The sequence below is a fragment of the Nannobrachium achirus genome, assembly GCF_963921795.1.
Source record: "Nannobrachium achirus genome assembly, chromosome: 20".
NCBI classification, from domain to species: Eukaryota; Metazoa; Chordata; class Actinopteri; order Myctophiformes; family Myctophidae; genus Nannobrachium; species Nannobrachium achirus.
In genome coordinates, this window is record NC_137827.1 from 57,846,006 (window position 1) to 57,862,420 (window position 16,415).

Genomic DNA, 16,415 nt, shown 5'->3' on the forward strand with positions numbered 1-16,415 from the left:
CCCCTCGAGACAGGAGCAACCCAGTGTGTTCTAGGCAGAGTGGCGTCACGCTTTGAACTCGCCGCAGACCGGAAGTGCCGTCTCATGGAGCCGTTCTCATTCCTAACGAGCCTCTGCTCCTCTCCTGCCCCGTCCGCCCCCATTCTAGCCGAGGTATTTTCACTCGCTGGTAAGTAGACTAAATCACGTCTTTTTCACGATGTTAACGTATTCACGGGCCTCTCCAAGGTAGATAACATTATTAAAAGGGTGAAAAAGACGTGATTTAGTCTACTTACCAGCGAGTGAAAATGCCTGGGTTATAATGGGGGCGGACGGGCTGAAGAGCAGCAGAGGCTAGCTAGGAATGAGAACAGGCTCCATGCGTAAGCTTCCCACCATAGAGTAAATAGGCTTTCCACGCTTACTATGGGAGTCGACGTAAGTGACGTAACTCTCTCTATCAATGGGTCTGGAGCAACCTAACAGCACAGTGGCTCTCCAGGGCCTGAATGTAAGGTTAAATGTGAACACTAAAAAGCCCCCTTTCCACTGCAGCTTTAGCACCACACTACACGACACTACACCACACCGCACCACATACAAATATCTACGTTTTCCATTACACAAAAGTTCCCCTATCGGTAAGAAACAAATTTACCCTTTTACTGTGATTGTAATACAATATAAATGTGTATTACAACTATCCTAATTATAATAAACTATAATGGATTATAACTATGATTATGATACACTATGAATTAGTATAATGTATTACTATGATAATTGTAATACACTAAAATAGATTATAACACAATACAATCTATTATCATGTATTACAACTATATCCTGGTGGTCTAAATGAAAAGTCAGTGAGTGACCAGTCATTATGAAGTGTTTGGCTCAGACCTACTCTGGAGTGGATACTTCTTAGTACCACGTTTAGTACCACTTTCACACCACTCTAACCAAGTCCTTGTGGTGGAAAACCTGGCACAAGTGGGCGGTGTGGAGTGGTGTGGTGTTGGGCCGTGTCAGTGGAAAAGGGGCTTAGGGGGTGGCAATTGCCATCCTCAAATGACTCTCCTGCCCCTGATCCTTTAATGTAGCATCCATATCACTTAATCTATATCCTCCTCATCTTTTAACCTAGCATCCACTCCCAATTCAGGGAATGCCATAATAGGTCACCGTGCGGTGACAACAGCCCAACATCTGGTGAAAATAGGAAAGGATTCACCAAAAATAGGTGAATATTTTGCAAAACAATCAGGAGAAATAGGCAAACTTTCAGTGAAAATAGCCAAACTTCAATGAAATTAAGTTTGGCTTCAATGAAAATAGCAGATCTACAAAATCAAACTGCACGGCAAAAGCTTGTAGAACCCAGCCATTTGACGTATTCAATAAAGATATATAAAGACGGTTAGGGTTAGGTGTTTATGTGACTTTGCGGAGTAAACATTGGGATGGAAGTGGTTGGAACGTTGTAGAGGCGTTGATGATGAATTGTCTGGGATGATGAATTGTCTTGTTTATCGAGCTCTGAAGTATCATCTCTGTGTAGTGAGGAAGACATAGGAGCGCGAAGACACCACTAAAACGGAGCTACTTTTTTAACCCATTTAGGCCTAGAATTGTTGAATGCTTTAACTATTGGAAAATAGCATATCTACAAGCTCACAGCGCGACACAGAGTGCCGCGCTGTGAGCTTGTAGATCTGCTATTTTTTTTACCAATATCTTTTTAAAAGCGAACATTTGAACTTCAAATATTTGCTTCTGGGTGGTCCCTGGAACAACATATTTTGAGATGGGGGGGTCCACGGCCAACACATGTAATTTTGAGGGTCCACTGACATGAAAAAAAGTTTTAAGAACCACTGATTCAGAAGACATTTATAGAATCGGATCAAAAATATTCAAAGACTTGCACAAAATGTTCACGATTTAAAAAAAGCAGATCTAGAGTTCACACCGCGCTGTGAGCTTGTATATCTGCTATTTTTTTATATTTAAAGCATAAAATAATGGGGGAGCCCGCTTGCCTACTGGTCCAGATGCATACTACTTAGACATTGCCACACAGGCATCCATGCCTGGCGGCGTCGCCGGTTCGATTCCCGATCCGGACGACCTATGCCGCATGTCACTCCCCGTCTCTCCCCCCATTTTTCCTGTCAGCCTACTGTCCTATCAATAAAGGCATAAAAGCCCAAAAAACAAAAGAAATCTTAAAATAATGGTTAAAGTGGTTCAAATATAAAGTGAGACAGTTTTGCGTTGCCGGCTTTAGCGCGCTAACCTTTATTTATCAGGGCTGAGTGAGCGCGCCGCTTGTCAGACAGGACAGGACACGGCCAGGAACAAACAACAACAACCGGCTCCGTGTTCATATCTCCACCGCCGTGACGTTTGCTCTGTTTTTATCAGCGCCGCCTGTCCTCTAACGGCTCGGTAAAGACCGCTGTGACAAAACTGTTAAGGGGACGTCGGGAATACATTTCATCCGAGCTGGCAAGCAACGTCACGGATCCATGTGTCCCGACGAGATAATTCAGGGTTCGGAACGGGGCTGTTCAAATATTTATTTATTTGAAGGCGAGTCTCGTTGTCAAGGACTACTAGGCTATGGTTGTGATGACACCGCTGCCCCCAATGTAATCTTTTTGCGGGGCGAGAACGAGCAACCTTTTTGTCCTTGTCCGACACACTTGCGTTGCTTTGTGCCAAGTTTTGTGCGAAGTTTTGTGCCCCGCATACCTGGAACACCTTATAGCAGGAGTGGGCAATTATTTTTTCCATGGGGCCACATGAACAACAGAACATTTTGTGCAAACTAAACACACAGCTTTACCTTCGACTTCAGTAAATAACTACTTAGCGGTCCAATTTCTGTTGAAAACCCGGCATTCGGCATTCAGTTTTTCTTTTTTTAGCCACTTTAGCCATTTTTGATGGGTAAGGTAAGGCCTTGACTTGTGACCAGTCTGACCACCTGCTTGTTATTGAGACAACATCCAATGATCTCGCACACGTGCTGATGTACGCATTGCGTCCATATGTACGTGAATAAAAAAACGTCAAAATAAAAGCAATGCAGCTTTAGTCCATGCATGAGGTAAAACAAGGAAATTATGTTTATTTTGTAATTGCCATTAACCCTACACGGACCGGTCAGAGTGAACCAAAGGGCCTAACACATTAACACTGGCTTGTATAAGCAGTTAGCCTCATCGTTTTTGAGATGGCCGGATCGGATGGACGCATAATATTCTATGATTTTTCAAAGTTTAGTGAAAAACTCTCGTTGTTGATTAATGAGTTAATGGGATCATGTGCTGCCAGCTCGGAACCTGGCAAAGCGAACTCCCCCTAAGGTATGGCAACATGACTGGTGTCTTGCACGCGCGCCTTTGCGCGCGTGCAAGACACCAGTCATGTTGCCATACCTTAGCAACAGGCATGATACATTTATTTTAAGAAGTACATTTAATTTTTTTCCCCGTTTCTACGGTTTCTTGGGCTGGATATGGCAGCCTGGAACGGTTGTTCAAGTGCAGCTATGCAGCATGTTAGTAAATGTGCCACAATTAACAATAATGCATTGCACCTGTGCAGCCAGCTGACCTGCGGAACCTGGGAATATACCATTCTGTCAAGATCGGGAGAATACAAGTGTGGAGAATATATAATACCTTGATAAAATACTTTTATCCCCCCCCCGGACCCAGGGTATGGCAGCTGCATACCCCTGCCATACAACAAAGTGTAAAGGCATTAATGTTGGATATTAACCAACACTTGAATCATGGGCCATATTGAATCCCTGAGGCCGATTTTGACCAAAAACTAGATAAAGGATTACAGTTTAAAATCACCCAGCATTGGGACAGAGGGTACAAACACAAGTGTCTAATTTATCCATTCGTAACACTAAGGCCGGATTTACACTGCAGTCAAATCCAGCCCAAATCCGATTTGGTTCTCACATCTGATCTTTTGGCCCAACTTTTCACACTGCATTTGCAAATGACCAGATCTGATCTGTGTGTTCAGACTGATTTTAACAGCGGCAGCCCAAAGCTGCCCTGCGTTGGCATATCTGCTTTGGTTACCGTGGTAACAACGTCGGCGTCGTGACGTTACGTCATCACAACGTTGACGCTAGTTGATCACATGTCGTTCAGGAAATGTGACATAACAGACAAGCGACAACAACAAAAACAAACACACGTTACAATAGTGTTTTTCTCTCTTCTTTTCTTTACTCTTGTGTTTGGCTCTTCTCTCTGGTTTTATCTATGTATTTAGATCACGTGTTTTCTCTCTTCTCTCTTTTTCTCATGTGCTCAGCGCGCTGTAATCAAATAGTAAATACTCGCGCTCTGTAATGACATCATTACAGTGGAGCTCCGTGCTCGGGTCGCGCAGCAAGTGACGTTTGGACAGTTTGATGTGACTTGGATGTGACTTGCGTATAACTCAATGGGGTGGATGTGGTTACTGCTTTCAGACTGAGACAGATGTCCTCATATCCGATATGGATCGGATTTGAAACCACCTCTGGATGTGGTTTTTCAAAATCGGATTTCATGTGACCTGCATGTGACCTGTCTGGATTTAGACTATTTAAAAAAAATCGGATTCCACTTCTGATGTGACTCAGATCTGATTCAGGCTAGATTTCAGTGGCAGTGTAAAGCCGGCCTAAGAGTATACGCATGGAACCAAATGGGACCCGACATTGGGACAGAGTGTTATTTATCCATTAGTAACTCCGACAGTGTACGGATGGAAGCAAATTGACCCGTCGTGCGGGTCCATTTGGTTCCATTTGCACACTCTCAGTGTTAAATTATTAAAACTCATTTCCCAACCGCTGCATATTTCCTTTTTCCTGGGCAGAGAGAGAGCCAGAGTCGAGTCGTTGCCCACACCTAAGCACAATTTCCGCGTCGCTCTGTCATCAGGACACGCACGCCGTGGCAATTCCATTACTCCAACTGTCACAATCTCATTCCACACGTTTGGGACTGTCGCTGACAGAAAGACAGACAGAACGACAGACAGACAGACATAATGGACAAGACATCTATTTTGTCGCAGATTGCACCGACATTACCCCCCCCCCCCCCCCCCCCCCCCCCAACCCCAACCTGTGACAAGTCAGGAACGCGGCGACAGAACGAGACACGTGTCTGCCGCTTACACTCATGTGTCTCACACTGATGTGCCTGCTATTACATATTATATTTTTATACAGTATATACTGTATGTCAACTGTGTGATGACATTTTTAGTTTAAAAATTCTATATTTGTATATTACCTGAAGATGTACCACCTTAAAGGGACTACACCATGAACTCAGTCGGTGCCATATTTAAAGTGGGATGACCTCTTATATTGCCGGTTCGCCAACAAAGGGTTAAAAAAATAGTGTGCACGCTGGTGCACACATTCGTGCACAGATCATGCACTATGCATGTGCATGCTTTTCACAGCTTTCAAACAAAAAAATCAGCTTGGAAATCCGTTCAGGCATTCAGGACAAAGGAGCACTTATGTTTTCTTCAAATGTAAACAAACATGGCTGCCATGTTTGAAAGATGGGGTTGGTATGGGGGTTAAACATGCAATTTCGCGATCGCGATCATGCCTAGTACACTGTTGGAGGTCCAAAAAAAATTTTTTCAAAAATTTTTTTTTCAATTTTTTTTTATTTTTTATTTTTATTATTTTTTTTAAAAAGACGTTCAGAAGACGTCTGGCAGGGAGGTCCATAGTGAAAAAGACGTTTTAAAGACGTTTTTATCATAGAAACATATTTTTTGGCAGGGTATGAGTTAAAACATTTCCTATTTATATGTATTTTTTTTTGGTGTCCCACCAGCACCTTCTATCCTCACAAAGTCCTGACCATTGTGTCTTTCTCAATTTATAATACTAGAAGCTCGGCCGCCCGAAGGGCGGCCGAGCGTCTAGTCGGCGACCTGGCCAACTCGGGAACAATGTAAATAGGGAATGAATGCCCCGCCCTTTAATGCAAACCCCATTATACCTGTTGTCATAGGATCCGTTTTGACCATCTGTTTGCGTGTGTCCATTTATGCCCATATATGGAGAGATATGTCTGTCTACGTCCATTTTCTGACATATATGGAGATCTCTGTAGGACCTGGTTTGACCATCTGTTTGCCTGTGCCCATTTATGCCCATATATGGAGTTTGCGACCTGGCCAACTCGGGAACGATGTAAATAGGGAATGAATGCCCCACCCTTTAATGCAAACCCCATTATATGGAGATCTCTGTATCTGTCTGTGTCCCTTTTATGCCCATATACTCTATCTGTGTCCATATTTTATGCCCATATGCCCATATATGGAGATCTCTGTATCTGCCCATATGCCCATATATGGAGATCTCAGTCTGTGTCCCTTTTATGCCCATATATCTGCGTCCATTTTATGCCCATATGCCCATATATGGAGATCTCTGTATCTGCCCATATGCCCATTCTCTGTATCAGTCTGTGTCCCTTTTATGCCCATATACGGAGATATCTGTCATGGAGATCTCAGTCTGTGTCCCTTTTATGCCCATATATCTGTCTGTGTCCCTTTTATGCCCATATACGGAGATATATCTGTCTGTGTCCCTTTTATGCCCATATACGGAGATATCTGTCGGGTCGAGGCAAGGCCCCTGTATTGCCCATATATGGAGATCTCTGTATCTGCCCATATGCCCATATATGGAGATCTCAGTCTGTCGGGTCGAGGCTAGGCCCCTGTATCTGCCTGCAGTGATGTCACAATGACTCAGCGCTTGCTCCCGGCACTGCAGTGATGTCACAATGAGTCAGCGCTTGCGCCGATTTTGCGCCGATTTCCGCATAAGGAGATTCCGAACGTTTCGCGCCGGTTAGGGAAAACCGTGCGTCGGGTCGGGTCGAGGCCCGGCACTGCACTCCATGCCGCGGCGGGGAACGCGCGTGCCGAATCTGAAGCCGGTGGGACGAACGGTTCTCGAGATACGCGGATTACAAACACACACGCAGAGACTTCTCGCATTTATAGATAGATAATGTAATGTAATATATTACTCTTGATTCCAAGTAATAAGTAACCTATTACTCTCCCGAGGAATATTTTCATCAGCAGCGGCTCCAGAACATTGTGACTGGGGGAGCTGGCTTTTTTAGAGCAGGGGCCAATTCATTTTGGCAACAAACAATCATGAATAGTAATATGACAAACAGGATCCACTCGCTTATAGGGCAGTGGTTCTCAACCTTTTCAGGCTGCGACCTCCAACATAATCATATTTTAACTGGGGACCCCCCCACCCTTATGAACACTAAGAGTTGAGGCATTGCATTTTGCATAACACGGTTCTATTGCGCTGCGAGGCGTTGTGAGCATGTAGATCTGCTATTTTCAAAATTTCTGCCTCTAATATTTGACAATTTGGCCAATGTTTTATTTTAGAGGTATTAAAAAGGCCTTAAATTGTCACTTTAGAAATGTGCATATACCCACAATACACTTAAACTTTATGTTGGTTTGTTTACTGTTGAGTGAGAAAACAATGTTGCACATCTTTATTAATGTATTCCTTAAATATTTTTCATTATTGGGTTTGTGTGGTGGGGATGCTTAGCAGGCATGTGCACACATATACATCAAAGGGGGCTTGAGCCCCCTGCCCTTTTATCCGTCTGTAAAAAGTGCCCTCTCCAGACCATGAATGCAGTTTTTTCACCATGGTGAAAGAAATGTAAATGCCCTCTTTCCATGCCATACCTGAAGGCAGCATTCAAGAGAATTGCCTTGTCCAAACTCTCCTGAACTTGAATGCAGCATCTTATGTTGAAAGAATTGCCCTCTCTGTGTAGAAGTTCCTGCCGCTACGCCACATCTCCAGTATTGACTTGATAATGCTTAGTTCAGTTTAGTTCTGCTATTTTTCGATATTTTCACCAAAAGGCCCTTTTAGAAATGTCAGCCCCTGCCTCTCTAACATTCTCTGCACATCCCTGGTGCTTAGCGGGTGCTAAGCCTTCACCAGGGGAGGATAAAGTCTCCTCTAACCCTCCCCCCGGAGCCGCCCCTGTCGCCCATCACTGCCTGCGACCAAATACATATCAATCTGGCACGAGAACGTATGAGAACCACTGCTCTATTAGCCCTTACAGCTTCTACAAACACTGGAGAGCACGGCCTCTTGCTGTGGCTTATTGCTTCAGTTACTGAATCTGAAAGGCAAGTTCCCTGCACGGAGGGAGAGCCCCGCAAACACACCGCATCTGTTCCATCATTCTGTGCAGTGCATGCTGTTCTAACCCATGGAGGCAAGATGAGCTTCTTTTTGCAGACTAAAATCAAACTGGAACACCTTTTTTTTTCTCGTCAGCAGATAAAGAAAAAAGAAAAGTGCTGTCCATGTCCTGTTCATGTTTTTAAAACCTATAAATACCCTAAAACAGGGTTCCCCAATTAGTTTTCCCCAAGGGTCGAATTATGTCTAGGGTACCAAGCCGAGGGCCACAACATTGCAGGGGGTGACGGTGGCGTTCCCGCTACTCCAGCGACAGTTCAGATATCGTCGTTGTCGGGTGAAAATCTTGTATGTCCAAAACCATTCGTTTTGCATTTATCATTTTAAAAATGATTTAAACTAGTGAAAACAGCCGATCTACAAGCACACAACGCCTTGCGGTGCGAGGCGTTGTGTGCTTGTAGATCTGCTGTTTTCACTACTTTCGTGCGACGGCCTTGTATGATTTGCGAAAGAACGTACACATTTGGAGATACGAGATTTCCAGCCGTCAACGACGATACACTAGTGTTGTTGCTGCTCTTATACCACCATTATTACTGGGGTTGGAGTGGGCCAGACAGTAGCCCCCCCGCGGGGCCGCAAATGGCCCGTGGGCCGCCTATTGGGGAACCTGAGCATTTTTGTTTGGCTACACTGGTTTCACCACTAGGCTTTATGCCCTTGTGTTTTTAACCTTGTGTTTCTGCTTCTCTTAGATCTGATAGTGGTGTGATATTTTTGAGCGGTGGTCACACCGTCTCCTATGCGTGACTGCGTGTGTGTAAGTACTGTATGTTTGTAACTATGAAGCATGCGCTGCAGTTCTTTTTATTGAATTGATTGATTGGCGCTGTTGAGTGACACACACACACACACACACACACACACACATACACACACACACACACACACACACACACACACACACACACACACATAAACACACATAAACACACACAAACACATTCCTCTCACACACGGAGACAGGGGTATAGCTTAAAGAAATGAACTGCTCACATGCACCGCTCACTTCAAACTGGGGTTTGATTTTTTTATGCATACTGTATGTTTATTGTAGTTTATTTTGAGATTCACCCCCATATGTAAAGTGTGTTATAAATTAAATCCATTAGTATTATTACTTTTATTATGAAATGTGTACTGTTGGTCGTTTGGTTGCGTATTTCAAGACTGCTTTGTCTTGGCCAGCACTCACCCGTGAAAGTGCTTTCTAAGTTCAATGTGAATTCCTGGTTAAAAAATAAAAGCGCCGCTTCTCAACGTGGGGCCTGGGGACCACAGGGGGTCCCCGCGTGGACCTTCACGGGTCTGTAACTCTGAGAGCACGCACATTTGTACGCTCTCCGGGTTCAATTCACTTTTACAGAGTAGACCGGCGTCGCGGGGATGTGAAATTGTATCAAACGGGCCTCAAACTGAGACGCCAGAAATCAAATAAAAGAATCACTGAAATAAAGGTTACATATTGTCACCGTCGGGCAGAAACCTCGTATCTCCGAGTTTCAAATGTGTACGTTCTTTCGCCAAGTAAAGCCCTGCTTCATCAGACAAGGCCGTCGCACAAAAGTAGTGAAAACAGCAGATCTACAAGCACACAACGCCTCGCGGTGCGAGGCGTTGTGTGCTTGTAGATCGGCAGTTTTCACTAGTTTAGTTCATTTTTTTTACTGATGAAAACAAACGGTTTTGGACTTACAAGGTTTCCACCCGACCACGACGATATATGTATCGACTCCGCCGGGTGGAAAGCTAGAATGTCCAAATCTGTTACTTTTCAGCAGTGGTGGGAAACGTACACACATACTTTACTTAAGTAGAAGTATCAATTCTGCAATATAGAAATACTCTGTTACAAGTAAAAGTCTGGTATTCAAAATGTACTTGAGTAAAAGTATGAAAGCGTCGGCATCAAAATGTACTTAAAGTAGCAAAAGTAAAAGTACAAAATGTTTGAAAATAGCAGATCTACAAGCTCACAGTGTGCCGCGATGCGTTGTGAGCTTATCGATCATCTATTTTCAGATAGCCAAGGTATAAAATTAAATAGGGCTAAAGTGGTTTATGTGTCGTCGTTGTCGGGTGGAAACCTTGTATCTCCAAGTTTCAAATTTGTACGTTCTTTCGCAAAGTAAAGCCCTGCTTCATCGTACAAGGCCGTCGCACAAAAGTAGTGAAAACAGCAGTTCACTAGTTTAAATCATTTTTAAAATGATAAATGCAAAACGAACGGTTATGGAGATACATGGTTTTCACGCGACAATGACGGTATGTTTTATACATCATCTAACTATTCATTTAGCGAATGTCTGTCATGGTAACCGTCTGTCGGCATGCTGACATCACGGACGTCATACTCTGACATCATAGTACTGACATCCCAGACTGGCCTGGCAACACGGAACACCATATATGGGCATAAAGATCTGCACAAGGGGCACTCCCAACATGTAACACCATGTATGGGCATAAAGATCTGCACAACGGGCACTCCAACATTACTTCTGAAGTGGCGTTTCCATAAAGCCTCTTAATTAATGCGCATTATAATTTGTTTTATGGAAACACTTCAAAATTCGAATAAACTTTCATTATCCGCAAAAACTTTTATCTGCTTGGAGGAGGTGGATTTTGAGGCTTTATCGAATAAACTAAATGCGCATAAGTGAATGGAAACGGGTAAGACCATAAATGCGAATAGATTATGACGTTCTGGGTCCATATCGTCCTCCAACTTAACACTTTCCCTTACCGCTTAACGTCCATTCTATAGCGTTCATAGCCAAACCGGTTGTTTGTTACACATGGAGTGACACGGACTGTGTGTAAATTCCTCCCGTTTTCACCTCCCGGCGTCAAGCCATCCGTTACTAACCCTTCCTCATCACACAGTGTTGCGTGCCAAAAGTGGCCGATCTACAAGCTCACAGCAGCTCGCATCTGCGTCTCCGCACCGCGTTGTGAGCTTGCAGATCGGCCACCTTTCCAGAGGACGCTGAAACTTGCAGGATGAGTGTGCAGCGATCGAGTCACAGCAGTCGTGCAGTGCTCACACGTCTCGGTTCGGTCTGAAAAAATCAGCCCGACCAACTCATGTGACCGTCGCTAATTCGAATGACACCCGCAAATAGAAACCATGCTAAAATCGCTTTGTCTGATAATTCTGATAATTCGCTGCCTATTTTCGAATAAGCTTATGGAAACATGGCTTGAGACTCCTACATTCAATCCCTCAGGTCTAAATGGTCTAATGACGACAGGCGTTGCTACCTGGGCAGGTGGGACAGCAGTGTCCCGGCAGGATGCTGGGGTTCTGGCAGTCGGGGACGGGACAGGAGATGAGGGAGCACATCTCGCGCTCGCCGTGGCAGTAGCAGTCGCGGCAGCCGTCGTGCCAGCTCTCCCCGCTGGCGTGGTGGCGCCCGTCCATGGACAGACACGCCCCCTTCCTGTCGGACGGCGCCGCGGAGGGCGAGACAGGCTGGTCTGCGTGGAGGGAGAGAGAGAGAGAGAGATGAGATTTATGTCTCTTTGAAGTGAGCCGGATCTCTGGGATCCGTTCCTTTCAAAGGGCCGTTCAAAAGACTCATTTTAGTTACTAGTTACTTTGTAGATTTTGATTATAATTACAAATCCCTTCAACCCTATACATTTCGGCCATTTGAAACAAGCAAGCTCACGAGCTTGTAGATCTGCTATTTTCAAATGATTTTTCTATATTTTATTCATTCGAAAACCTGTGAAGAAATGGGACATTCTGCATAATGACTACTTTCTACTATTGGTACTTTTAAGTTTGATACCAATACTTTTGTACTTTTACTCAACGAACATTTTACTTTTACTTGTAACAGTATTTCTACATTGATGTAGCCTATTTATATTTTTACTTAAAGTGCAGGTGCCATGATTTTACCCTCTATAAAACATGATTATCTACATGTCTATTATGATTATACATGTCTATTATGATTATACTAGGAGGAAGAAGTTTTCCAAAAAAGTGTACAGAAAGAGTTAAAATGATGTTTTTATGTGGCCACACCCACCGGTTCATTGGTATGCGTGGTTGTCATGGTGGGTGGTGACCCAGCTGAAGGTAGCCACACCCACGTGTGTTGGGTGAATGGTAATTAGGGGAGGGGTTGATTCTATGATGTAATAAGTATGGGTGTTTTTGGACCGGCACGTTTGACCCCACAAGGTGGCAGCCTACAGCTAAAACCCAAATAGAAAGGCAATACATAATTGCTCATAACAACCACACCAGGGGGTCTAATGAAGTACTGTCAACCTCCTAGACACATGAAAACTAGAAAAAGTACGAAACTATGGCACCGCCTCTTTAAATCATATAAATAACATTAACTAATACTAAAACTATTAAATGATTGGAGCATTAATACGATGTCAGATCATTTCGTGGTGTTATAGCGTAATGAATCCTCTTAATAAGTCTCTAGCTGTCATAAGTGAAGGCAGTGGAGCGGTCGGGGAGCTTGTTAAAAAACTTCCCAAAGTGTTTGATTCTCCTCCCGAGAGAAGGTTTCAGCCACCAGGAGGCCTTTTTTTAATCGTGGCATCAGTGTGTGGTCCAGCAAGCCTCCTTCCCTCGTTTATTTGAGCCTATCCAGTGAACTCCAGCGATCGAGCACCACATCCCATTGGTTCAGATCATTTAGCATATTAAGACCTGGACTTATGTCATGCTTTAACTATTGAAAAATAGCAGATATACAAGCTCACAGCGCGGCACCGAGTGCCGCGCTGCGAGCTTGTAGATCTGCTATTTTTGGAAAATCGTGAAATGTTTGCGAATCGTTGAATTTATATGTTTTTCAAAGCAAACTTTTGCATGTCAAATCTCTGCTTCTGGGGGGTCCCTGGAATAACGTATTTATTTTGTTTTTTTAGATGGGGGTCCATGGCCAAATACATGTAATTTTGGGGTCCTTGACATGAAAAAGTTTGAGAACCACTGATTTAGAAGAAGGATTCTGCGCTTGCGAGCTTGTAGATCTGCTATTTAAAAAATAAAAATAATAATGAAATAAAAAGAATCGTGAATATGTACTTGCAAATCTTTGAATATATATATTTTTCAAAGCAAACTTTTGCAACTCAAATCTCTGCTTCTGGGGGGGTCCCTGGAACAACGTATTTTGAGATGGGGGTCCGCGGGCCAAATACATGTCATTTCGGGGGTCCTTGGCCTGAAAAAGTTTGAGAACCACTGATTTAGAAGAAGGATTCAGGAGTAATTTATAGAATCGTGTCAAAAATATTCAAAGACTTGCACACATTTTATTGATTTTTCATAAATAGCAGATCTATAAGCTCGCAGCGCGTCACTCGGTGCCACGCTGAGAGCTTGTATATCTGCTATTTTTCAATAGTTAAAGTATAAAATGATGGTTAAAGTGGTTCAAATCTAAAGCAAAAAAGACCCGTTCCCGGTCTAAATGGTTTAGCAGAGCTTGGTAAATCATTTGCGGGGGAGGTTAGAGTCGTTAGCCTCGGTGCACATCCGTCAGCGAGCCCCATTTATTTCACATATATCCTCCATGCATGTCGGCACCGGAAAACAAACTTGCATCTCCGTATTTCAACTTTTTATGTTTTTTCTTTTCATAAATTGATGTTCTATCTATGTTATATACCGTAATTGCCGGACTATAAGCAATGTTTTGAACCCGGCGGCTTATACAGCGGTGCGGCTTATATACAGATTTTTACAGCAAACGGCCAGTTAGTTAGTTTTACAATGGTCTTTAACAAGGATTTATATATAGATTTATACAGCTAACGGCCACCAGGAGCGCTCTAACAGGAAGCAGGAAGGACACCTGCGGCTTATAGTCAGGCTTATATATGTAAACATTTGTTTTTTGTTCTAAATTTAGCTTGTGCATCACTGTCGGGCAGAAACCTCGTATCTCTAAGTTTCAAATTTGTAATTTTTTTCCCAAAGCAAAGCCCTGCTTCATCATACAAGGCCGTCGCACAAAGGTAGTGAAAACAGCAGATCTACAAGCACACAACGCCTCGCGGTGCGAGGCGTTGTGTGCTTGTAGATCGGCTGTTTTCACTCGTTCAAATCATTTTTTAAATTATACATTCAAAATAAACGGGTTTTGGACATACAAGGTTTCCACCCGACAACGACGAAATATAACTCATGTAATTGGCCCACTGGCTTGTCACTTTGTCACAATTCTTTGAGTAGCAGCAGCGCAATGAGGGCCTCCCCAACTCTTTTTCCCGGGCTGAATCAGGGGCCCAGCATGTCCCTGACTGGTCCGATATACATCACTGACGAGAAGGCCAAGAAGGCCAGAAGGCCTGGAAGTGAAAGGGAAGGTGACTGACCTCTGCAGGCACACTGCAGGCAGCCCAGGGGGTCCGTCTTGAAGCCCAGAGGACAGGACTCTTCACACGGGACCTCGGGACACTTCTTACATCTGCACGTCTCACAGCCGTGTCTGTTCTTACTGCGGAACACAAACACACATCCATAAAGATGTTACTCAACACATCCTGTCAGTGGCGTCAGTTCAGAAAAAGCTAAGGTATGGCAACATGACTGGTGTCTTGCACGCGCGCCTTCACAAGCATGCAATACACCAGTCATGTTGCCATACCTTAGCAAGTGGCATGATACATTTATTATAAGAAGTACATTCTATTTTTTCCCCCGTTTCTACGGTTTCTTGGGCTGGATATGGCAGCCTGGAACGGTTGTTCAAGTGCAGCTAAACTTGGCATGTTAGTAAACGTGCCACAATTAACAATAATGCATTGCACCTGTGCAGCTGACCTGCGGAACCTGGGAATATACCATTCTGTCAAGATGGGGAGAATACAAGTGTGGAGAATATAATTATAATACCTTGATAAAGTGACCATTTTGTTAAATTTTGCATTTGTAGTTATTTTACTGTAATTTAACAACATAATAACCAGAACAGATAGACAAAGAGACATTCATGGATTTATAAGTAACTTTTATTTCCCCCCCTGGACCCAGGGTATGGCAGCTGCATACCCCTGCCATACCCAATTGACGCCCCTGCATTCTATTCTGTTTTTATTTTGTGTGGGACTCACTGACTGCTGGCGGGCATGTTGTGGAAATGTTAGTATGTATTTGCATCTGCATTGGCTCACGTTAGTGTGAGAGCGGCCGGTCAGTTTCATGTTCATGTTACTGTGAGAGTTATCACATGTGAAGTTGATGACAGTCAGACAGACGCCGCGGCAGGGAGAAACAGTTCGTTTGGATCACAGAACGTAACGCAGTAACGCAGCCATTTAAACCACAGTAGCTATAACGGCATTACTGAATGGGAAAAGGACTGCGTTGTGTTATTAGTTATCGAGAAAAGTAGTTACGTTACGTCACGCCTTACTTTGTAACGCGTTATTCTCAACACTGACAATAACACACAATAATGTTGAATAATTCCACAAACTGGTTTACTGAAATATGTATATCATCTCTGTAGGGTAGAAACCTCATACTGTATGTACTTTTTGGGATTCAAATTCAAATATGGCAAAAGTAGCAGCTCTACAAGAGCTTGTGGATCTGGATGTGTTTAGTTTGGTTAATTACCCGGCTTGGTTGAATGCTTGATTCTGATCGGTCAGGCGTTGAAATCAGCGGTGAATTATATCTGTATAATGACCGCTCCGCTCTATAACGGTTCACTGTCTAATCAAAGGCTCAGCGCACCTGCTGCACTAAGGCTGCACTGCATGGATTTAGTGCCGTATCCAACATGAGAACCATGTAAACAAACACACAGTGTCATTTACAACTAAACGTTTCTCTCAAGAATGTTTTCAAGTGAGAAATAGACGACGCAGTATCAGAAAATGGAATTCCAATATTGACAAACGCTTCCTTGTTTTCCATGGTGACCGGCCGTGTTGGGCTGGGTGGACGCCCAGCACGACACTTGTAAGCAAGGAAAATACTTTTTGTTTTTAATTTTGAGTCAAATTATTAATATATTAAGTAGCCGTGTAATAAGCGGGATAACGCTCTGCGTCTGTGCCATATCAGCCTGTCGGGATCTTATCACTGGAT

At 43.6% G+C, this 16,415-nt stretch overlaps 1 protein-coding gene across 1 annotated transcript in view; it reads right to left on the bottom strand.

Moving 5' to 3' along the window:
• The window catches only part of crim1 (cysteine rich transmembrane BMP regulator 1 (chordin-like)), a gene marked incomplete at its 3' end in the record, with an annotated part of 308,756 nt that overhangs the window by 25,939 nt on the left and 266,402 nt on the right, over positions 1 to 16,415 (bottom strand). The window contains exons 10-11 of the mRNA XM_080751169.1: positions 14,693 to 14,814; positions 11,594 to 11,809 (exon numbers count right to left, since the gene is read on the bottom strand). Coding sequence (XP_080607295.1) covers positions 11,594 to 11,809; positions 14,693 to 14,814 — 338 coding nt within the window. The remainder of the gene's footprint in view (positions 1 to 11,593; positions 11,810 to 14,692; positions 14,815 to 16,415) is intronic.